Below are 23,352 nucleotides of genomic sequence, written 5' to 3'. Positions count from 1 at the left end.
TGGTTTACTTTGAAAAGCTGTGGTTTATATGTGAAGATACAAATATCTAAACAGAGAAGGGAATTAACTATACTGAATTTCTATGTAGAACAATTGTTTTTGAGAAGAAATCAAATTAGGATGAAACCTTAGGTGGTTATTTATACCTCATTGCCTAATCTTCAGGTTTGCTCAAAATTTACAGGTTGATATTTCTTCAGAGAACAGAAACAATGCATATAGCACTTTCTGGATTTAAGGTTTAGTTTTATTTTTTTAAAGTATTTTAGTGGTAGAGTGTATGCTATTTCAAAGGCTCTTCTGAACTGTACTTGTAACTGCTATTTCTGTGTAACAAACTGAGTACACAGCAGGTGGTGAAATAAATCCACCTTTTCTGGTTAAACACATATCCATGTAGGATGTGGATGAATTTCAAACATAAACAATGTTTGCTAAAACAGTGAAATAAGGACTAGAATGCAGTCCAACAACTACTTAATAACAACCCAAACAAAACGTCACCATCTGAATGTGGATAATATCAGTAAAGGAACTGAAGTCCGGCATTTTCTTTTCCCTTAAGCGTCATAGTGCTTTAAAAGGATCTGTTGTATAACCACTGCAGTAAATTCTCTTTCCAAGCCTCACCTTTTTCCATCTTAAAATGGAAAAAGTTATTGAAGTAATTTATCTTTCTTTTATATTCAGTAAATAAATGTCAGCTCTCATGCACATTATAAATATTTCTCCTTTCCAGTTTCTTTGTCAGCTAAGCTTTTAACTTTGTAAGTAAGGGTGTTAATTATTTTAACAGCTTATCAAAGGAAGTGGTAAAAAAACCTCTTTAGGCTGTATTTATCCGTGTAAATAGAAATCCATGTTTTTGTACAGGGATAATCAGTTTTAATAGGGCAAATATTTCACCCCCAATAAATGCACGTTGTATTTATAATCCAAGTTAGGTGTGTCTCTGGAGAGACGTTAATGGCTCATCTCTCAACGTATTGTTGTTAATTTGATTTTACTTTGATGGAAAACTCTGCTTCTTTTTTTTTTTTTTTTTTTTTTTTTAAAAATACCCCAGAAATTCATTCTTGTACCAAGGCCACTAGGACATACGTATTATAAATACATTTAAGAAATATTCTTAATTGGAATAATTATTAGAAAAGTCAAGGATTTTAATTGATAACATATTTTAACAGCCTTCCCCAAGATCCAGTTTTTCAGTCTGCAAAATAAACTTCAATAGAATTTATAGCATCATAATGAAGGGGAATGCTTTCACTTAGAATTGTCTGCCTAGTGTGTTATGATTTAAAAGATGTAGCATTGTCCTTGTAAAAGGCTAACTAAAACCCTTAAAAAGTTAGTCTCGTAATTACTTGTGGATTGCAAACCAATTTAATTCTAGAAGTTTTTAACTACAGATTTTCTCATGCTGTTTACTTCCAGCCAGCATCCCAATTAATTCAAGTTCAGTGTGTTTTGTCAGTTTATAAATTGTTTAAGAAGTTGCATGAACCCATGGATCATGTTCCAGGTCTTGTGGTGAAGTCTTCTCCGATTGTTTGTGCTTATTCACCTAATTATAGATTCTTAAGAATTCTAACTTGGGAATTAGAAGATAATGAGCATTGCTCACTGCCATCAGAGTTTAACAGTTCAAGTTTCTGAAATTCATTCTGAAAGCTTTTTTTCAAAAGCTTGTGTTTCTAAAACGTTGTATATTCAAGTGTTTGTTTGGCTGTTCCTATTGACCTGTTGTCTGGTACAGCGATCGTAAGAATGCTGTTACTTTTCTTATTTTGTATTTTTTGATTTGCAAACGATTTTTGATGTTGTTTTATTTAATATAGACAGACCTTTTAAAACAGTTCCATAATTTGAAAGTAGAGAAAGGAAGAACTTTCCTTGATACCTGGTCAAAGGACTGGGGTTTAGGCTCTTTCCTTAATTTTCAATTTTATATCTAAGCTGCCAGTAGAGGTTTTCAGTAAACTAGTCCCTTCTAATTAGCATAAACTGCCAATTTACAGGTAGTGCTTTTTAACAGTACATAACTTCTTCATTGTTCAAAAAGAGCAAGAGAAAGCGCAAAATATGCAATAATAAATACAATATCTTAGAGCATTTAAATATGGCAAAAAGGTACTCTGAAAGTATTAAATGGTTTGTATGTTTTTAAAGGAGTCTGTAATCTCCAAGTTTTCCATGCAAGCTCTAAACTTAAATTATTTTTGGTAGTATTTTGAGGTTACTTCATTGCATCCAGCTTTGTTGGGTAAGAAGATAAGAGCTGCTTCCTCAGGGGTTGCCATAATAGATTTTGTGTCTAGAAAATTTTACCAAAGGAAGTGCAAGTATATAGATACCCATGATGTAGTATCACTTTCTTTAATTTTATGGCAAAAAAGGGTGTTTTTTGAGGAAAAGAGCAATAAAAACAACAGAACACCTTTTTTTTCCTTCCTCTTTTTTCTTTCTCACAGTAGATAATATTTGGATGCGTATCCCACACATTGGTAGTATCAATATAGGGGATCTGTTAAAATTCACTGCCTTCCAGTTGCCATAGTTACTGTAAGAGTGGTGTCACAATTCAGTGTGATTCTACACCTCTGTGTGATCTGCTGGGTGAGCCTTCCTTAGGTGTGCCAGCCCTTCTCCCTCCCTCCAGCCTTCAGGTTGTCTAGTGTAATGTAGAGAGCCACATTCCACACTGAGAGCACGGAGCAAAACCTGTTGGTGCCGCTTGGAAGCTGGATGGAAATCTGGAAACTGTTCTGCTGCATCAGGGCAGCAGGGTCTTTTAGGTGGTTGTTGATCTTTTTTGCTAAAATTCTGTTTTGGAGAAGAGTGGGGGAAGGAGAATGCCTAGTTAAAACAGTGCTTGTATCCTAGTATATAAACCAGGGAAAATGAGAGGAAATCAAAATGTGTATCAGCCAGAAAATTTGGAGATTGCTGTCTGATCAATACATAAGGCCAGGCAAGCTGGGTTCATGTTTACATCATGGCACAGTCAAGTGTAGCCATTTATGCAACTGGTAGGCAAAACTGGAGCTTCAGAAAGTTGTACTACTCCTTAAAGGTAAGATATGTGATCACAGAGTAAGAAATAACCAGTCTACTTAAAATGGCAGACCATGTTATAAAATCCCCTTCTAGCCTTTGCACAGTTGGTTTTAGCTCATTGGTTCTTAGCCATTTAGGCAATTTTATAAAATATGATAACTAATTTCAGTGTTTAGCTTTTAGGTTTGCTTCTCCTAATAGTCACATATATACAATTTTTTGTAAAGAGTTTTATTTGTTCAGAAAGAAATAACATACAAACCCATTAAAGCCAAAATATAATTTAACGGTGGCCAGCTTTCTCATTTTTTGAATCTCAGCATGAGAGGAAGATGACAGTGGATGACTGTCATGATACAGTGTTGGAGAAGAGAGAATTCGCTACTGCTTCTCTTTTTTTGGTAGTCACTGCTGCAAATTTGCTCATTCATTAACAAACACATAAGCTCAAAATGTGCCTGGGGTACTATGTTCTTCGTTGATATTGCTTAGATTTATACCACATTATCTAGCCATTCCTTTAAATGTGAAGTGTCTTCTTGTTGTTTTTGGGGTATTTGTCTTTTTCAAAACCTTTTCTTGCAAATTTAAATAAAATTACTCAAAATTTGGATGCAGTCTACAAAATGTGGTTGTATTTTGTCTTGAATTGTTGTCTATTATGCTTGGAGCCTCAATGACACATAGTCTCTTATGAATAATGAATCATATTCCTACAATGATCAAGTCACAGAAAAGAATGAGTAATAGCATGTCCAGGTGAAAGTTGGAACTTCATAAGCATTTTGAGTTTGACAGTGGGAGCAGGGAGGAGTTGGCAGTCTTGGCTACTCTTTGAGAAGTGCTCCAAGGCCATTTTTTCATTACTTAAAGATTTCACATAAACCATGTTTCCCTATTTTATGAGAATGTACAACTGCCAGATGCTTTCCTGACACCAAATATGACAACTACTGTTTCTTTCCCATTCTTAAAACCTGCTAATGCTGCTATGGAGGATCAGCAACTGATGAATCATATTTTGCTTCTGACTAAGCTGTGTTAGCTGTTGTGTGTTTGCTTGTTTTCTTTAGGTCCTTACAAATTAGGTTTTTTTGGTATCAAGGAAAAGTTAATTGTTTAACTTCTTTTTGCCCCCTTTGAATATGAGCACTGTATTTACATGGCCTTTTTGATAGGATTTTTTTTCCTCCATCTCGATGAGTTGTTGAGATTAGATACAACTGTGACTCCAAGTGCTTTTACTTTCTCTTGCTATGGAGCAAATTTCTTCTGACCCAGCTGATTTGTCAGAGTACTTGGTCTCCCATTATTTGTGATTCTGGTGTGAGCTTGCACGGTGCTGTAGCTGTAGTTAGCTGACTGATTGCAGCTGTCACTTGGAGTGAAGACAAGGCAAAAGGCACTGGCTAATTTTAGGGCTTTGAGGTCATCTCTTAATACGTTCCCCTTAACTTAGTGGCAATCCAACACTTTTCTGGACTGTCTTACTTACTACTGGCGTTCATATTAATTCTTTTGTAGCTCATGCTATCCCTCCTTTACTTTTTGTATCATTATGTTTCAAGGATTTGTTGATCAATTTGTCCCCCATTCAATTTTTCATGCTTCTTTTTTTCTGTCTTATACTTTTAAATTTTTAGAGCCTAATTATGTGTTGTCTGGAAACTGGAACTCATGTTTTTTGGTCTTTCACTAAAACTGTAGCTAATAGTGCTTGTGTACACTGTAGTTTTCCCCTGAACAGATAGAAGAAATTTAAATTGTAAGGGAATGAAGCTTGATGTCTGTTTTCATATTTAGTAAGAATAACCTTCCACCATGTTTGCTAGGTTTTATGATACACTGGGGTGGCAGTAGCAACTCAAAAGTAGATGAGATCTGGGCAAATAAATCTCCAATAATGTAGGTATCACTGGAATAATTTAAAAAATTCAGAATCTGGGAGAGGACCAGATATCTTTTTAGTAGGTTTAATGGCAATTTCTATAGTGCAGTCAATATTCTTTATTTACTTGAGAAGCTCTTAAATCTGTTTAATCTCAATGTCCTTTATTATTGCTCACCTGGCTATTTTTTCTATGAAGTACTTAAATTTCAGTATTCCTGGCACAATGAATCTTATTTAAGCTTTTAAAAATGCTGACAATTTCCTTATGAAGACTTTTATTTCAGTATAAAGTAGTGCTATGATTCATTATGCTGTTTCTGTATTTTTGCAGTATTTTTATAAAATCAAGAAGTTCTTTTCTGCCGCTTTCTGCTTTGCTTTGGAATAAGCTTCACCACCTTCCATGAAAACTGACTGAATAAAACAGCTGCCATTTGTCTTTCTGCATTATTTGTTTGAGGAGTGTAATCTTCATCCTTCATATGGTTCCATTCTGTGCTATTTCAGTGGTAATAGCTCTGTGCATATTAAAACAATGCAAAAGATGTGAAGATGCTCCAGAGAACCTAACAGGTGCTTATTTTGCAATGTTCTAATAATTAAAGCTTGTTTTTTTCTTTTTTTTTTGTTTTTCTTTTCTTTTTAAATTAGAATTAATCCTGAAAAATTTACAGACATTCAAAAGAGGCTGCAAGCATTCTTAGCTCAAGATCAGGAGTTAAAAGAGAAAGCTCAAAGGGTAAGTCATCTGCTTCAATTCAGTTCCTGGGGCTTGTTGGTTGAATAGAAGAGCAGTTTGAATAACTGACCAGCTCAGACATGCCCTAGAAGCAGTGATTGGAACTGAAGAACCACGAGAGATAATTGAGCACTTCTGTTAGGAGAGTAACATAAATTAGAGAGAACCAGAGTCTTCTGAGTGATGTCCAGTGACAGAAGAGGCACACATATCTGTACAGGCACAAATATCTGTACAAAAAATCTCCATTTAAACCCATAAGAAGCATTTCTTGAGGGAGTGGTTGAACACTAGAACAGCAAGGCTGTGCAGTCTCCAAATGCTGGTTATTAAAAACTGGGTTCCTTCCTGAGCAGCCTACCCTAGCTGATGTTGTTTTGAGCAGGTGCTTGCACTAGATTGTCTCTGAAATTTCTTCTCAGCTTCAACTTCAACTTCAACTTTGAGTTTCTTGGAAAGCTGGTACAAAAAATGTCAAAATAATGCTACTAATAAAAAAGGTGACTTAAAAATAGCAGATCACATTACTTGACTTGAAAAGTTAGAGATATGAAACCATGTAGGCCTCAACGTGCCCACCTTGATCAATTTTTATTGTCATATATCCTGAATAGATGTGACAATTTGTCCTTTCTCAGGGTAAAATCCAATGCTTTGAATAAAGCATTTTAACTTTTGTTTGGATTTGAATGATCAGCAAAATAGCTTAGAATAGCTCTTCTGGATTAGATGGAGAATTATGTGAATGGGTTTATGAATGGAATTTCTTTGCTGGGCTGGTTAATGCTGAGAGACTTCACGGGCAGACAATATGTGCATTTCACCATGTGTTTATCAGATTTGGGGAAGGTAGGGACTCTTCAAATAACTGAGTAGGTTCCTGGATCAGAATGAGCTTGGCTGTAAAAGATACTTTCTGTGAAAGGTAACCTGTGAAACATTTCTGGAAATGGCACTGGCTCTTGTCATCACTAAACATGTTAGCTGACCTTTCACTGGTTTTATAATATTTTTAGGCCATGAACTCTTTGGAATGGAGCTTGCTACTTTTTTTATTGAAGCACTGCAGCATGTTGGTTTTTTGAGGCTGGTTGGTTTGTCGGGGTTTTGTTTTGTTATTGTTTTTGAATTGTGTATATCATTAGCCTGTGAATTCCATAGTTATATCAAGTCTCTTTAGAACTATACAAAATCAAAAGCTCAAACTGAGATGCAGGAAAACACAGTTGGAAGGATAATAGGCAAATCTTTAATGTAATTTTTTCTTATACATATATAAAAATTGAAAGAGTACCACCAAGGGCCACATGGTGAGAAATCCAGAAATGCCAAAGCCTGAGAAATACATGATTGCAGAGATTCTGGATTAGTGTTAATAACTTTTTATTTGTAGGAGCTAGTGTGGGCATTGAAGGTATACTGGTAAACCTGAGTGGTAGGGTAAAATGAAAAGAGACTTGTGAAAGCTTAGAGAAACCAACAGTTTTAAGCTTTTTGTTGAACTGGGATGTAAAATGAGTCAAGTTGAAATATTTAAAACTTGAGATTCAGCTCACCTAGCTTTAGATGTCCTCTGTGAGTTAGTGTGAACTTTCTTTTATAATAGGGTGCAATAAGCACTTCTACAATGCCTCCTGGCACAGATACCTTAAAACCCCTTTGGGATGGATGGATGAATGGTGGTTTCTTTGTGCTGCAGAGGTAGGCTATGTGATGTGACCTATCTTGGAGGCCTGCAGTAGGGATGCTTAGTGAGTCAGAGGAATGCCATTCTTACTTTCCTAAACAAGGAGATTTAATCAAAGTGCCAGAGGAGCTCAGCGGGAGCTTTGTGAATAAAATGTCTAAGGCAATGTTCCAAGGGAATGCTTTTAAAAACTATTTTTGGCATTTAGGTATTCCAGGTTTTTGTTGTGCATAAAGCATTACTTGAAGCAGTGTGGAATGTCAGTGTAAGCTTCATCCTGGCTCTGCACAAACAAGAAGCACTGGTGTCACATTCACCTCCAGCTGCCACAGGAAGTTGCAGCTACACCAGTTTATGTCAGAAGTGACAGAGCAGCTGGCTGGGGGAGGATGAGAGTAGGAGTAATCCAGCACCATCTTACTTGGAATGAAAAGACCAACAAACCTCAGTTTCTGCCTTTGGCTTTTTAATCTCTTAAAAGGCAGAGAAGGATCATTCTGAATTGAGCAGAGGAATAATAAAATTTCAAAATAGCCCAAGAATAAAATGAAACATGGGCTGTCTGTCAGTATTGCAGATACAAACTTAAATTAGTTTTTAAAAAGTTTAATTGCCATATAATTACCCTTTGAGGTCATTTTTGTTGCAGTTTTTAATTTATGGATAGCAGAGAATTGTCATTCTTGCAGGCAAGCTGTAAATACATTCAATTTTTGAAAAACTTGAAGTATGGACAAGTGGTTTATCACAGAAGTGTCCCTCAATAAAGTAACTATGAATGTTCAGACATACTATGCAAATATGCCCAAGTAGTCTTACATGTCAATGTGAATAAAACAATAAAATGAATGCAAATGAAATCCTGACCTTGGATCTGAAATGCTGGATTTTTCAGAGGGTGGGTGTTACGTTGTCTAGCCTGTCTGTTTCAAGCTGCCAAGTTCTTGACATTTGTAGTGTAAGAGATAAATTCCCAACCTGAATGGATGAGATAGCAGTGAAACAGCACAGCTGTGCACAGAAGTTCGGATAGGATAGTTGTCTACCATCACGTGTTGAGTGCATGAGGCCTAAGTTGTGTCCTCTAAGCTTGTTGATTTACTTCCAGATGCCTTTACTTTTTTGGAAAATAGAAAGTTCTTGATTGCTAATTGCTTCAATGAACTTCATGGTTCATTTAGTAGGACATGGCTCCCCTGCTATTGCTTGGAAAGACAGTTTGAATCAGATAGGGGCTCCTTTGAAACCTTTGCAGTTGTTCTCATGGACTGATGCTGCCTTTTGGCATTTCTTGTAATTTTAATATTTAATATGTCAGTTCAGCCAGTTCTGGAAAACAGTTAAAAAAAAGAATCTTTTTTTCTTGCTAGTTCGAATGTTATTGTGGCACTGAAGTGATGTCTGTCCATTAAATTCTTCATGACACCAAGAGGGGTGTGCAGGGTGTTACAGTCTGAGATTCCAGCCACACCCTGTTACTTTTGAATTGCTGTCAAAACAGCACATCAATTGAATTGTGTGCATTTTAATACTTACAACAGTTTTCCAGGAAATAGATAAATAAATCAAAATTTAGAGGTAGTAAATTCCTAGAGTGTGGTGCTTTTTCATTATGTTTCCAGTACTTGTACAATAATCTCCACTACTTTTGGAGACTTGTAGCTACTATTGTAGTAGAACTGTAATATGTTAATAATGCCCAACCATAACATTTCCCACAGAAATTACTGCATATAATATTTTTGCAGTGTTCAGTTATTTAAAAAAAGCCTTGAAAGTGATATCAAACAGCAGATATGGCAGGGGACAACAGCAATTGTAAAATAGCAGGGAAGAAGTTCAGACTGACTAAACTTGTTCTTCCTCAGCTCCAGTGTGTGTGTGCAGGCTGAGGAAGTCTCAGGATAACTGAATGAAATCCAGCTGAGATGACAGTTTTAGACAGAGGTTGAAGTCAACACACTGAAACCAAATAAAAAAAATCAAAGCAAATGGCTTGATTTCTCTTCTTGTAAAGTAGAACAGCTCTTCTATGCATTTGTTTGGTGTTTCATTCTTAGTTATTGTGGGGCTTGAAAATCATGCAAAAGTTGTGTTCTTTTTGCCCTTTATAGTTTGTTAATTTCTAGACCACGTGTGCGAAATGTATGCTGGTAAGGTAAGTGGATGGCTTTATCAGTTATCCAACAGACACAATGAGATTTCAACCCTGTAGCAAGTAGTGACTCATGTAGATATTTAGATCTGCAAATCTTAGTTTCACAGGAAGGATACTTCTTTTTTAATCTACTTTTATTCATCTGTCACTGCAGAGAAAAAAGAGGCTTTCATTGATTTTTGTCACTTGCTAGACAGCAGTAGATTAATGAGATCTGTCAAATTTGAAGCCTTTTCCTAAACATTCTAATTACCTTTGTAAAATGATTAATAATTCAATGTGGGCAAAGAGGTGTTTGATGTAAGCGTTCCACATCTCAATCTTGGTAGCAGCTGAATGAATTGAGCTCACACTTTCCACAGCTAAAATTAATTGAAAGACATAATCAGGAAGGAAGCTTTGCCCAAGAACCCCTCAGCATTAGGAAAAACAAGCAAATGAAAATTTACTTTTATAGTGAATTAATGGGCAGCTTGCAGAATATATCTCTTAGCTCTACGTGCCTTACAATCAATAGTTTTTATTTCTGTTTACTCAGGAGAAAATAATGAGTTTGTAACATTGCTTGATTTCTTGTCTTATCTTTCATTTTACCTTTTGAAGTGTTTTTTTTTTCTTACAAGCATTTAAAGAATCCTCGTAAGACATCAATGCTCCTGACTGTTGAGTGTTTGCTCCTCTATCTGAGGTTAACAAGAAATAGATTTTTGTTTTTAATTCCACAGGAGTTATCAATACAGTAGTTTTCTCCTATAGGTGCCTGTACCTAACAGAACAAGGATGTGATTATAGTATGTTTGAATGTAACTCTGTGAGCTTAACTTGCTGTTGTTATTAGTGTTTGATTGTTTAAGCCTCATGGTTGGAGTTCTGGCATGTGTCAGAAATAAGGTTATGAACCACAAAAATCCAAGGTTCTTTTCTGATACTTGAAATATTCCAGTATTTGTGCTGCTGCTGTTACGTAGAACTAGACTATGTAAAAGAAGCATGAGAAGAAGAAGAATCTTTCCTTTTGGGAAGGACGGCAGGAAAATGCAATGCAAGATTAAGTTATTCTCCTATGCAGCGCTTCCAGTTCTTTTGGAGAAAGTCTGTGATTAATTGATACTTTTACCTTGGACTGGTCTTAGTAGGTGTTGTATAGTGAATTTGTCTTGGTCAGCTGAGTTGCATTCATTGACTGGGTGCATGTGATGGTAAATGCAAGGTAATATGAATCATCTTAGACCACAGTGAAATACAGCTATATGGAGTAGAATAACTTCATGCTTGTGGCTAAGATTAAGTCAGGACATCTCAGATGGATAGCAACAAAGTCTGTTTGAAGTTCCACATAATTTAGATATCAGAATAGCATAGCAACATTCAGAAAAGCTAGGAGAAAAAAAATCAAATTGAATCAGTGATGTTTTCTTCTGACTAATCTGTCATATTTTCTTTCTAGGAAAATATAATATGACATACTGTTGGGAAATTTAGTCAATTCAGCCCATGTGAATGTAATGAAATATTTGAGTACTTGAAGTTGCTTCACTTCTGTAGTAGTGATAAATTTTGTCTGATCAATACTTTAAAATTTCAGTCTGAAATTGATGTTAGACTACCTAATAGTGAAATTCCATTTTGTGTTTAGAGCAACAATATAATGTTGATTTCTTGTGTTGGTAATTAAACGGTGTCTTTTTTTTATTGAATACTTCCATTTTTCTTTCAGTGCTTTGTATCCTACTTGCGTTCAGTTTACTTAATGAAGAACAAGGAAGTATTTGATGTTTTCAAATTGCCTCTAGCAGAATATGCTCTGTAAGTATGGTCAACTTAAAATATGAAAGCTGTATAGTGAGACGTTTTGCAGTCTTTAAATAGCTGTTTTGATTGTGTTAACACACAGAATTGGTCTTCTAGTCTTCTTGTGTATTTAGTTTCATATTCATGCTGAGCTTTTGCATATTTTCAAGAGCATTCTAAATGGAAATTATGTGTAAAAGCAGTACATGCTGTACAGAGAAAACTTAGGGCAGAAGGTACATTTGCTATATACCCTAGAAGACATAACTTCTGAAGTAAAAGGATAGAGAATAATGGAATAATGTTTTGATGTTTTTTCCCTTCTCAGATTTGCCCTTCAGCTTCATAGCTAAATACCAACCTGTAAAGTATTATTTAAAAAGAAATTGGAGGTATCTAAAGACTGTGTATTGGAGTCTCATTTTGAGTATGATTCGGACATTTCTCTTTGGCCATCAATTACTTTTCAGAAGATTGTGTGTTTGGTAAAGATGAAGCATAGAGTGAATAACACTAGAGTGAATAGCATCTATTTTGCTATGTCTATTTTTGTACATTTATGTGAATCATTCCATATTTTGTATGGGAGGGAAATTAATTTTGACAGGTTGACTGTACAGATGACAGCCCCTTGAAATTGTTTTAAGATGTGAAGCTTCTGAAATCTCGTGGGGATACAGGGTAGTCGTAAGGGAGCAGCAAGGTGTTCAAAGGTTCACAGTAAATTAATTTGATGTGTGTGGAATTTCATACAGAGAAAGGTAATTTGCCAGCACATGGTATAATGAAATAAAATGTGACAAATTACTAGACTCTGAAACACCTGGTCTTTCTGTGCTGTGCTGTCATTAACATGATTATGCTTTTTAAGATACATAAGCCTATTATAAAAGATGCTTTTTAACTTCATGGGCTGAGACATTTTGAAAAAGAAGTCACATAAGTTCAAAAATTTTTGCTACGTGCAATGTCTAACCCTTCTCTTGTGTGGTTTGTCAGCATCTTCAAAATATGTTGTAGGTCTTATAGTGCTATGAATGTAAGGAATAGTGGCAGAAGATTAGGGCTAAGAGGGATAACCACACAAATTCAGCCAGTGTTAGAAACAGAGTAGCAGATGGTGGTAATGCTGAATTTTCAGAATCCCAGTGCCTCTTTCTGGATTTCAGCATGGTATGCCATCTAGTATCTGTAGACAGAGTAGTCTACAGTTCTGTTCTTCTCAGGTCTGTGTGCCCAGATTTGGACCTTCCTCAAAATAATTCTGAGTCTCAGCTTTGGAAAGCTACATTAGTAATTTAAATAATGAAATGCAAGAAACCAGTCATTTGTTTGGAGAGAGTAGGAGAGGTTTAGTCGAGGCTGTGAAATATGTGGCAGTGTAATCAAAAAGTCAGAAGATAATAAATCTGGGAGATAATTTGGAGATTCTGTTCTAGTTTGTTGGCACTCTTCTTCTGCACTCTCCAGACTGCTAGTCTAACTAAAATACACCCTGCAGTTCCGTGCACAGCCACTGATACATGGATCACTCATCTTCATTTATATGAAAGTCCCTCAAAGTCTGGTATGTTTGAATTTTGCATCCAGAACTGACCTTGGTTTCCATTCTGTACACAAACTTATGGCAGAACCTGAAATGAGAATCCTTTCTTCCCTTTACCTTCTGTGTGCATTTTCTGAAAGTACTTAAGTCTTTCCATGGAGATTTACTGTTAGTTTGATAGATGTTGCTCCACTAAAAATCCTGCAGAGAAAATAGGCTGCTTAATGCCCCTGTCAGGTTTGCATTGCAGGCTGTTGTCCACATTCCCCATTGCTCTCCTGCTCTGCATGTCTGTGCACTGAGATTCTCTTAAGCTCTGTTGATTGAGTCCGCAGAAAAGCAAGTATTTTTCATTTTTATGTGTTATATAAAATCATATATATAAAACAAAATATATAAAAAAAATGTATGCACACACATCTATTCTAGCGATTGATCGCCTTTAAGCTAGGGTGCATTACTATTCTCTCCAGTATTCTCTCATTATAAATTGCTATCAAGAATAATTTACTGGAGGAAGACTTGTGTAGGCCTTGTGTTAACATAGGCAGCCTTTAAGTCTGATGAATGAGAAGCTCAATGCTTGCATTAAAAAGATAAATTTGTCATTTGATTGCAAAGGACAGCTTTGAAAGCATAAGAAACTGTAAACAAACAATGGGGTGAAAAGGAATAATTGCATAGTCTGGTCTCCTGGAGAGGAGGCAGTGTTTTGAAATATTTTCTTTCTCAGGCACTTTATGTTGCTAGCTGCTAACACATACATATATATCTATACACTGCTCTCTAGGGGCAGTTCTTAACAGGTGAGTGTGCTGGACGGACAAGTTAGTCACAGTTCTATGGGGCTGCCAGGGAAGGTAATTTCCTTTGTGACTGTAGTCATGTCTTTCAGGAGAAATGCAGCATATTTTCCTGTTTCTCCCTGTATTGGTACATAGAGAATAAATTAAACAAGTTGAAGACAAATTATGGGCAACATGTCAGATACACCCTCCTTAGTATCCAGATAGTTCTGCAAGTATTGCTTGCAGATCAGTATTAAAAAGCAGAAGGTAGCTGCAGGTGCTGTCAGGACTGAAACGGGTGATAGCAGAATACATGATCCGTCTGTCCACATCTGTCTGTCCTTTCACTAACCAGGGAAAGCACCCACTGCACTCTCATTGCCACCCCTGGCCTGACCCTTACTGCATGGTCAGGGCAGAAGGTTTTATTTGTTACCTTGCTCAGGGCTGTCTCTCTCGTCCTCAGGCAGTGCCCATTGCAGTCTTTGCATGTCTTGTCATCTCTTTGCTGGTTCTTGGCCCTCCTTCTGGCTCTCCTTATACTTACTTTTCTACATGCTCAAAGAGAGCTCCTAATTGCTTTTCTCCTATTGTTTCCAGTCTTCATGCACCTGTAACCAGACTTACTACTTCTCATGCTGTTGCCTGGTTAATGTCAGCCTTGTATGCTATTGCTCATACTGACCCCAGCATTCCCTCCAGCCATTTGCAGAGTTTGGGCGTTCCTCACTGAGCTTCCCCTCAGACACCCGAGGTCCAGCTGTCCCTTCCTGAGCTTCAGTAACTACTTCTGTAAACTTTTGCCTACAGCTTTCTGAAGAAGCTGCAGTCTCCTCTTTCAAAGTCCAGGGTCATTATTCTCTTAGTCATCATCCTCGTTTCTTCTAGGATCTTGAGCTATCTTCCCTCATTCTGCCAAGCTGGCTATTGACCTTCACTCACCTTGGAAGTGAATGTACTTGCATATGCATGAGTAGCAGTTCCAGTAGAGTGCCTGTCAGAGTTGGCTAAGCTAGCTAACTTGGAGAAGGGGTTTTTAATGCACTCTAGAAAACCTTGTTGCTTGTGCTCTGCTGTGTTGCCCTCTGAGCAGGTGTCAGGGTGGCTCAGGTACCAAGGAGCATCACCAGGGTTTGCAACTGCAATGTGGAGGTTCCTTTTCCTTTTGTAAGGAAGACTTCATCTTGGTCTCCTGAATTATTCGATTGCAACCATGACATCCTCTTTGTCCTCCTTCTCTTTGGTCCTGGCCCATGAAGTCTTGAATAGCTTGGCCCTCCTTATTAATAATAGATTGCCAGTCATTTGAACTCCTTAATGGAGAGGAATAAAACTGGCTGGTAAAGTAAATAGCACAGCAAACACAATTTCTCAGTTCATTTTGGTTATTTATCAGACCATCTGGAAAGCCTGTTAGTTCAGATTTGTGTCTTTTCAGTTGATGTGATTTCTCCTGTTTTCAAATGGTTGCTCATCCTCTCTTCTGATAACATTTTAAATGTTAAATGTGGATGTAGCATATATTGCTAGGCAAGTAATACATATTTTTTCTCTTGACATAGCTTCTGGGAGTTTTTAACCTTTTCCAATCTATTTTAGGTCTTTGTCTGAACCTGTTCTACAGTAAAAGTAATCTCTGTGCTGTGTTTTTATGTGTTCATATCATTCTGAAGTAGTTCACTAATGGAATATGTCTATATTTAGTAAATGTGCTAATATCAGACTGAATCAGTAAGTTGTGTAAAATTGTTCTGAAGCAGTTCTTTACAGCTGGCTCATGTTTGAAAAAGGACTAGTAATCTTCTAGGAGCAAATGAGGAGCATTTGTCAAACTTAAAATTTTAAGATTTTGCTTTGAGTGTCTAAGATTTGGTCTTTCTAAAGAGTTAAGAGATGTCAAGTTTTTCTCTCATCCCAGTAGAGGCAAAGTAAAGTTACCATGTTAATATAAACACACTCCAGGTCTTTGTATAAGCACAATTATCAAACCTTAGAAGAGGCAGTATTTTTTAAGTCTGTTACACTGTTCATTAGAATTAATTAAAAATAAAAAGTTGATGCCTGATCTTCGCTGGAAACAATGGCGGTATTCTCCTTAAAGCCATACAGTGTTATTTCTTTGCAGTTTTACTCTTTTTAATTTATTTCCTTAAAGTCCTTCTGAACTTGCTACTAAATTAACAAAGGTGCTTGAGCATTATAGGTCATTTGTGTAGTTACTTCTATGCATTCCCTAATCAGTGTTAGGGAATGCTGATGTCTGGCCACCTTGGTTTCAGTTGAGGAGTAGAACTGTCAGCTGTAATTTGATTAACAGCAGCGAAACACTCCCTTGGTTTCAGTACTGCCTTTAGAAACTGATTTCAAATGTCTTTCTAGAAAAGCTTACTCTTAAGAAATCATTGCATTTCACACCAAAATACGAAATAAGATTGTTTGGTTTGTCAGCTGAAATGTTGTTGCCATTTAAAGGCTACCATAGTCTGAAGACTGCACTGTGCTGTTAGTGTGTTTTTGATGTTGTCTGTTAGGATTTATGAAATATCACTAAATTACTTACCTGCTTTTTGTCTGTCTTCATCAGAAAACCATGCACATTTCTTATTCCAGATGAGTGTGTGAAATGGTAGCACTAAAGTTAAAAAATAGCTGTAACTTCAGTCATAGTAGGATTGTGGTCTGAGTGGCATCTAATGACTTATTGAGAACTAATAACGTCCTTTGTAGTTTATGAAAGACTGGTTCAGACATTGAGTTGTTTTAGTATGACTGAAATACAGATTTGGTGAATAATTAAGGAATAGTTTCTAAAGAAACTGTCAAATCTTAAAATATCGGAAGCTTTTAGCAGTAGTAGAATGTCCAGACTGTTTGTCCCAGATTTTTCTCCATTTGGAATATACTATGAAAAAGAGACAGTAATGAGCCAAATTACTGACATTTCTTTGAGAAGTTATGTAATTAAAAGAATTGGGGGATTATTTAATACACTTTTTCTAAGCTTATCTACTATTACTGTCTTACCAAATAAATGTGACCTTTTCTCTCCCTTCTGCCTGAGGTCTGTATTCTTTTGTAAGTAATTTGGATTCCGATAGCGTTAGTCTTTTTTTGGTAGTCTTGCTAAGCAGTGAAGAAAAAATTGCCAAGACTAACTGACAATTAATTTTATTCAATTATTAAAGTAAGACATCAGTGCAGTACAGTAGTCTGGCAAGTGGAATTTCATACTTGAATGAAAAAAGATCTGTAATGTGAAGTCTTGCCCACATCATGGTTGCTCTTTCTGTTTTGTAACTTTTGCTGAGCAGAGAATAGTTTTTCACCTTGTCAGACTTTTCTATGTATGTGTATTCCTGATCTTTGATGCTAGCTCTGGCAGTATGGAAGAAAAGCTCTGATAAAATCAGAGGTTTCAACCCTGTGTACCTTGTGCCTGTCTGCTTGAGAAAGAGAAGTGGGCGCTGATTGTGTAGTTGCCATGCAGTATTGCTTCTTGCATTGCTTTGTCAACACTTGACAGCAATACTTTATGTAGACTAATGTGAAATCTAGAAAAGCAAAAAAGTGTTTGTCTTCCAAAGGATTTGATTTTTGCAACTTCGATCTCCTTGCTGGAGAGATTGAATGCAGCAATCTCTTGATGTGTGTTTTACTGTGCCTGGTGTTAAGGCCCAGTTCCAGGTTTGAATGGTTTCCAGCTGCTGCAGTGAAGCATTACATCTGCTGTTTGGTTATTTCCATTACAGTTAGTCAATAGGCCAACTTTAACACATCATTTCATTGCAAAGGTAATTAGTGTTTGCTGTCAAACAGTAAAACAAGTTTAAGATCGCTGGTTGTTCCAATTTCAGTTCCCAATGGTGTTGAGTTATCCTCTGCACTGTCAGTAAATGTGCAAAATACATTGGATAAAAACTTCCTTTGATCTTTTAAAATAAAATTCTATTTGCTTTGTTTTTGCTGTTAATTGCATGTGGAACAGTACTGAATTATCAGAAACACTAAACCAAAATTTTTACATTAAAAATAAACTTTATTTGTTGGAATATTTGTTCTTTATCCTAACATTGTGGATTGCTGATTGGGTTTGTGTCTACTTTCAACCTGTGGCTGGTACCAAAAGTGCCCTGTTTAAGCACAGGTGCAATTACAATTGGGTTTTTTTGTTTATTTAAGCAGGGCACTCCTTTTGACTAGCCTTTCGCATTGGCTACCATTAAAAGTTCAAGGCTCTCCAGAACCTACAGTGCACTCTTGCTGCTCTGCAGTATCTTTTGGGTGCTTAATGAACTGTTTATAATGACATTTCTGCTGGGTAGTATGGACTAGATATTTTTCCTGTGCTATAACTTGGGTTCCTTTCAGAGGCTGTGTAGTGAAAATAAGAAATTATGCTATCTACTTGACCAGCATTGAGAGGAAAGGTGGTGTATAGCTGTGCATGTTTTGAATTGAAAGAGGCTGGTCTTTTACAGGTGTGGGTGCCTGTATAATATAGTCACTGTATAATACTAGATTGCTTTGTTAAGTGTATGTACAAGCACCAGGTACTACTTTCAGTTCTGTATCATGGGTTCTTTATGTGTTCCTTGCCCCAGCACCAGTGTCCCCTCACATTTTTTATTCACCTAATGAGATGGCTCATGAACTCTGAAATCAGAGTTGCTATTTTTTTTTTTTTTTTTTTAATTTGGATTTGACAGGGTCAGGTGTAATAACAGCGGACAATTACAAAGTTTATTGAAGTCAGATGGGCTGTTGGAGTCAGGGTATCTGTTCCCATGCAGTGCTCTCCACTATTTTTGCTAGACAGGATTTTTGCTTTTTCTGCAATTTTTGCCCCTTCATGTAATGCTTATTAGTATAACTTTGAATTGTCATGAATAACTGGGTAAAATATTAGCTTTGCTGGCACTGTTAGTTATGTATGCCATGCAGGTAAAGCCTTGCTGTAGAGAGGTGGAAGCAGGTGAAATTGCCTTTAAGGGAGAAGTGTCTCTCCTCTAGGTTTTTCTGCTGTTAGTCATTCATCCATACCATGTTTGTTCTGCTGATCTCAGTCACTGTGAGGTCAGGGGGATAATGTTCTGGGTGTGCTTCCAGTAGTGAAGGACACTTGACAGATCAGTGTTATCTCAGTCCTTGACGTGAAATCCATGTATTTTCAATACCAATTACATTGGTGTTTCTTCCACCATGTTTTACTGTGAAACATAGATAGTTAATTGACTCTTATCTGCAGCTTACCAGCTTCTTTGTTTACTTTCCTTCCTGGGAGGCTTGTAATTGTTATTGAGAGTTCTCATTTATTTCATCTTGCTTCCTCTTCCAATGTTCACTTGTATTTTAGACTTTTCTAAATGTGTTGATCAAAATGTATCAATATGAATGATAATTGAAATTGAATCACTTGAGCCATCAATGAGAGCTTCTAATTTAGTCAAATTTTGTATATCTGCCTTTTAAATTTATTTGGTTAATTCCATGTTTTAGGTCCCTTGGTCTTGCAATGGCCCCTCGTGTGAGATTCCTTCAAAGAGTTCGGAAGCAGCTGTGTGCAAATGAGGCAGCCAATGGGACAGACCCACTGGAGGAGACAGAGCAAAATGAGAATGCCCTCACCTTGGTAAATGAGGAAACAGTGGAGAAATGTGAAAATAATTTCAGTGGAAAAACATCAGTTAACAAAACAAAGGAAAAGCAGAGAAGAAAAGAAGCTGAGGAATGTTCTGTTTCCAGTGGAAGTGCTGAGGAGAGTGGCGAGTCTGAGGATGAATCGAAAGGGGTGTCTGAGGAAGAGGAAAAAGAAGTTAATGTACCTAAGAGGGTACCAAACTCAGACTCCATGCAGTTCTTTGAAGATGATGATGATGATGAGGACGACACTGAAGGTCTTGATTTGCTGACAGTGAAACAACGGGATGTTTTTGGTGTGGAAGCTAAAGAGAATCCAGCACCGGTAAGTGTGCTTTATAGTAAGGCTTGTGAATCTTAATAATTTTTTTATTGGACCTGTTCCAAGGAAGGAGGAGAGTAGAAGAGGAAATTCTGCTCTTAGCAGAATACTTGTTTGAAATTGGACATGTTGTGCATATGTATCAGAGGTCATAAATACTCCCAGAAGATGAGTGGTGTGACTGAGCTTTTATGGTTTTATGCTGTTAGCACAGTTTTACCTGCATAATGAATATCCTTGTACTCACTTTAGTTTATGAATAATGTGACTCAAAAACCTGGGAAATTTTGACAGTTTTAATTCTTATCCCTTCCTAATTTGCTTGTACCTCTCTAAATAGCTGCCGCTTTCAGTCATAATTTTGATGCTGAACCACGGTTTATAGCACTGGGAACTGAATTTCAATACACAATGAGCCACTTCCCAACAGAAATCACAGCAAAATGATCTTTACAAGAATGTAACCTTCAAACAATGACTTTTACTTTCAACAGGACCATTCCTATTAGAATTGAGCCAGTATCAAAGAGGGAGAGGAAGTGCACATGTTTCTTATGAGGCATGGCTCTAAAGGTTTATGGAAAGTATTCATGTAAATCTTTCATTTCCTTGGCACGTAGCTTTATAATTTCGATTTCTTTGTCCTTGGTATTCCGAGAAATATTTCTTTCTTTTAATCTTTAAATACAGCATTACAGGAAAGGGAGGCTTTTAAAAAACATTTTTTATGTCATTTCTGTAAAGCAGATTTGGTATGTGCATACTGGGATTTCTTTCTTTTTTTTTTGGTGTATCCTTTGCTGTCTGGCAACTGTATTTCTGTAGTAAAGAGATAGAAGCAAAATAACCATCTGGTTTGGCAGGGTTTTCTTCTGGACTTAGATGCATTCAAGGGCTACCTCCTGTGAAGCAAAGTATTTATTTTTCCAACCTTTATTTTAAATCTTTCTTATTCTGGGCTATTACTTAACACAGGGCACCTACCATGACCTTGAAGCTAATCATCCCACTAGCTGCATTAATAAACAGCATCTTTCCTTGGTATATAGTGAAGTATGAACTAGTTTATCAGCTGTCATTGTCAAAAGTGAGCAGTTGCAGAGTGATCTGACTGCTGCCTGCACTCTCCTCTCTACTGTGAGGAGGCTGACACAGGTTGCAGTCTCATCTGAGAACTGTGGAAACAGAGTTAACTTTCTGTTCCTGTTTCTCTCAGCCTGAGTGGTTCTGCCCAGGCATGGCCACTGCTTGGCAGTACCTTATATTTATTAATAAATTTCAGTTTTGTGTAGAAAAGAACTTTATGTTTTAAAAGCAAAGTGGAGTAAAATATCTGTGCCTTATTTAAAGAATGACCATCTTGTGGCTTTCTTATTGCTTCTACAATTTTGCATGCTGAAATGCACAAACAATTTCATGCTGTTTTTAATAGGTTGCAAGGTTTTGTTCAGGAAATGGTAAAAGGTGAAAGTTTGAGGTAAAAGAATGAGAAGAAAAAAATTTATGAGAAATAGAAATGATTTAGAAAGTAATTTGCAAGAGTTTTCCAGCATTAAGCATTTATAGGTTAGTTTATGTTCAGGTAACTCAGGCATCATTTTCTGTGATACAGTGTGGAATAACTGCTGTCAGGGTTAGTAGTTCATGACTGGTGTGCAAGCGCAGAAGACCTTGTACCACCTAAAAGCTCTGGTACATGGGGGCATAATAAGAAAATACTAAGTGTCTCTTCTAAGCTGGTGAAGAAAAAAAATGGAAAGTTTCAAGGTCTCTGTCATTAAAAGCTTAAATAAACTCCTGCAGAAATGCCTATAGTAGTGAAGTACATGGTTTTTAGAAAGTCAAAATGCAGAGCATACTCTGCTTAACTTGATCAATGCATGCAGTAGTGTGGGGTTTATTACCATATGATACTGTGAAAAGTATTGATAAATTGTGAAATGCTTTATATGTAAGAATTCTGTTTTTAGTAAGAATAAGAGAATAAAGGTTTCTGTCAGTAACCATATTAACTTTTAAGGTTTTGTTATAGAAATGCAACATAGTAGAAATTACATTAAAAGACTTGGGCATTGTGCATTTTTCATTTGACATAACTTAGCACCTTATTTTCTGAATGTTAAGATGAAATTGATAATGTGCAACAGCTTTTATATTTTTTTCCAATTTCTTTATTTCTTGGATAGAAGTTCTGAAGTGGTTATTATTGCATTAAGATGGATCAGTTAATATTTAAAGCATTAGTATTCTGGGGTGTGAGAAGCACTGAGCAGTGTGAATGCAGCTTTCCTGGTGCTTTGTGTTGCAGTGTCCTTCTAGGAAGGACTCAGGAACCAGTTTGCTGCATTAATTAGTAGTAGGAAAGGCTGCAGAGTCTAGGAGTGGGAACACAGAGTGTATACTCAGCTGCATTAGTTAGGAGAATTTTTTAGAAAAGCTGTTCTGTGTGCTAAATAAGATAGGAGTCCTTTGCAAACACTGGCATGTGGTTATCTAATTTAGGGTTTATGAATATGCCCACAAAGATTGAATTCAGTTTGCATTTATGCTTTTAATGTGTATAATTGACTGTGCAATTTCACTATTCTTGCTTTAGGCTTCTTGTCCTAAAAGCAGTTCCAAAGCAGTCCTGCTGTGATTGTTGAGCTCCAGGACGTTTTTTGTAAAAGGAAACATTGGGTTTAGTTTCAGTTTTTGAATGGCTGTTGTTAGGGATACCATTGCTTCCTCATCCTTGTCCCTGCCCTAGTCCCTCCAACGGAAGAAGGAGCAAGGGGAAGTGTCAGGCTGACTCTGATGTAGAGCCCTGACCTTTGGTTACAAGTGGGGTTGGCTCATCTATCTTTTTACCAAGGGAAAGGAGCTGGTCAAAAAGAGCAGGGGTTATTTAAACTGATGACAGACTCCAAGGGGATTTGTGGGATTTTCATAGAACAGTTTGTTTTTGATGAATGTACAGCCTAACTGTAGAAGAGGTTATGATGTGAAGTATGACACATCCAGTGTTAATCCTTCTAACAGTGTGACTTGTGGCTCAATTTCACTCTTTCCCTTTCTTGGTGTGTGTCCCTTGGCTCCATGTGTACTTTGTCATTTTGTGATAACACATATGAAAGAAAAATCTGTTTTCTGCATTGCTATATAAAAGAAGAAACCTTGGATAAGTTGAAAGACCTTGGCAGATATTGCAATTTTGTTGTGAACTTCCTAGCTCATTTTTTTAAGAGATAGTCACTGGCTGCTCTATTTATGAATTTTACTTTGATATGTTAGGATTTTTAGCTGGTGGTCTAACTCATGGGACTTATTTAGATTAGTATAGTGTTCTTATGCATAAAAAGAAGGTCAGCTATATGCATAGAGCCATTAGCAGATAGGCAGTATTTAGCTGTTGTGTTAACATTATGGAAATCATTCTTTTAAAGTGCATTTAACAGTATTAGCAGTATTGATGTTGCAAAGACTATAAGTACTCCCTGGTTACAAACTTTGTTTCTAATGCTAATTTTATGAAATTGCTTTTTGCATTTGGCAATTCAAAGGCTATACTTGTTCAACTTCTATCGTTATTTATTTTGAGAACTGAGATTAAACCTATAATATTTTTATTGGTTTTGTTTATATTTCAGTTTTAGTCAACTTGTCAAACATATTGCATACTGTCAGACTTCTGCTCTGGAATTTTCTGTTTTAGTGTGGAAAATACTACATTTACTGAGTTCTTAGAATTGCT

At 36.6% G+C, this 23,352-nt stretch overlaps 1 protein-coding gene across 2 annotated transcripts in view; it reads left to right on the top strand.

The window, feature by feature from the left end:
- The window catches only part of DDX10 (DEAD-box helicase 10), a 153,587-nt gene that overhangs the window by 27,320 nt on the left and 102,915 nt on the right, over positions 1–23,352 (top strand). The window contains exons 11-13 of one of the 2 annotated variants that reach the window (XM_084226144.1): positions 5,603–5,690; positions 11,253–11,341; positions 19,157–19,622. In XM_084226144.1, coding sequence (XP_084082270.1) covers positions 5,603–5,690; positions 11,253–11,341; positions 19,157–19,622 — 643 coding nt within the window. The remainder of the gene's footprint in view (positions 1–5,602; positions 5,691–11,252; positions 11,342–19,156; positions 19,623–23,352) is intronic. The other variant, XM_084226145.1, reaches the window with a different exon arrangement.

The sequence above is a fragment of the Fringilla coelebs genome (genome assembly GCF_963513975.1).
Source record: "Fringilla coelebs genome assembly, chromosome: 2".
In the NCBI taxonomy this organism is placed as follows: domain Eukaryota; kingdom Metazoa; phylum Chordata; class Aves; order Passeriformes; family Fringillidae; genus Fringilla; species Fringilla coelebs.
Note: the sequence above shows the minus strand (reverse complement) of the source record. Positions and strands in the feature narration are given on the sequence as shown.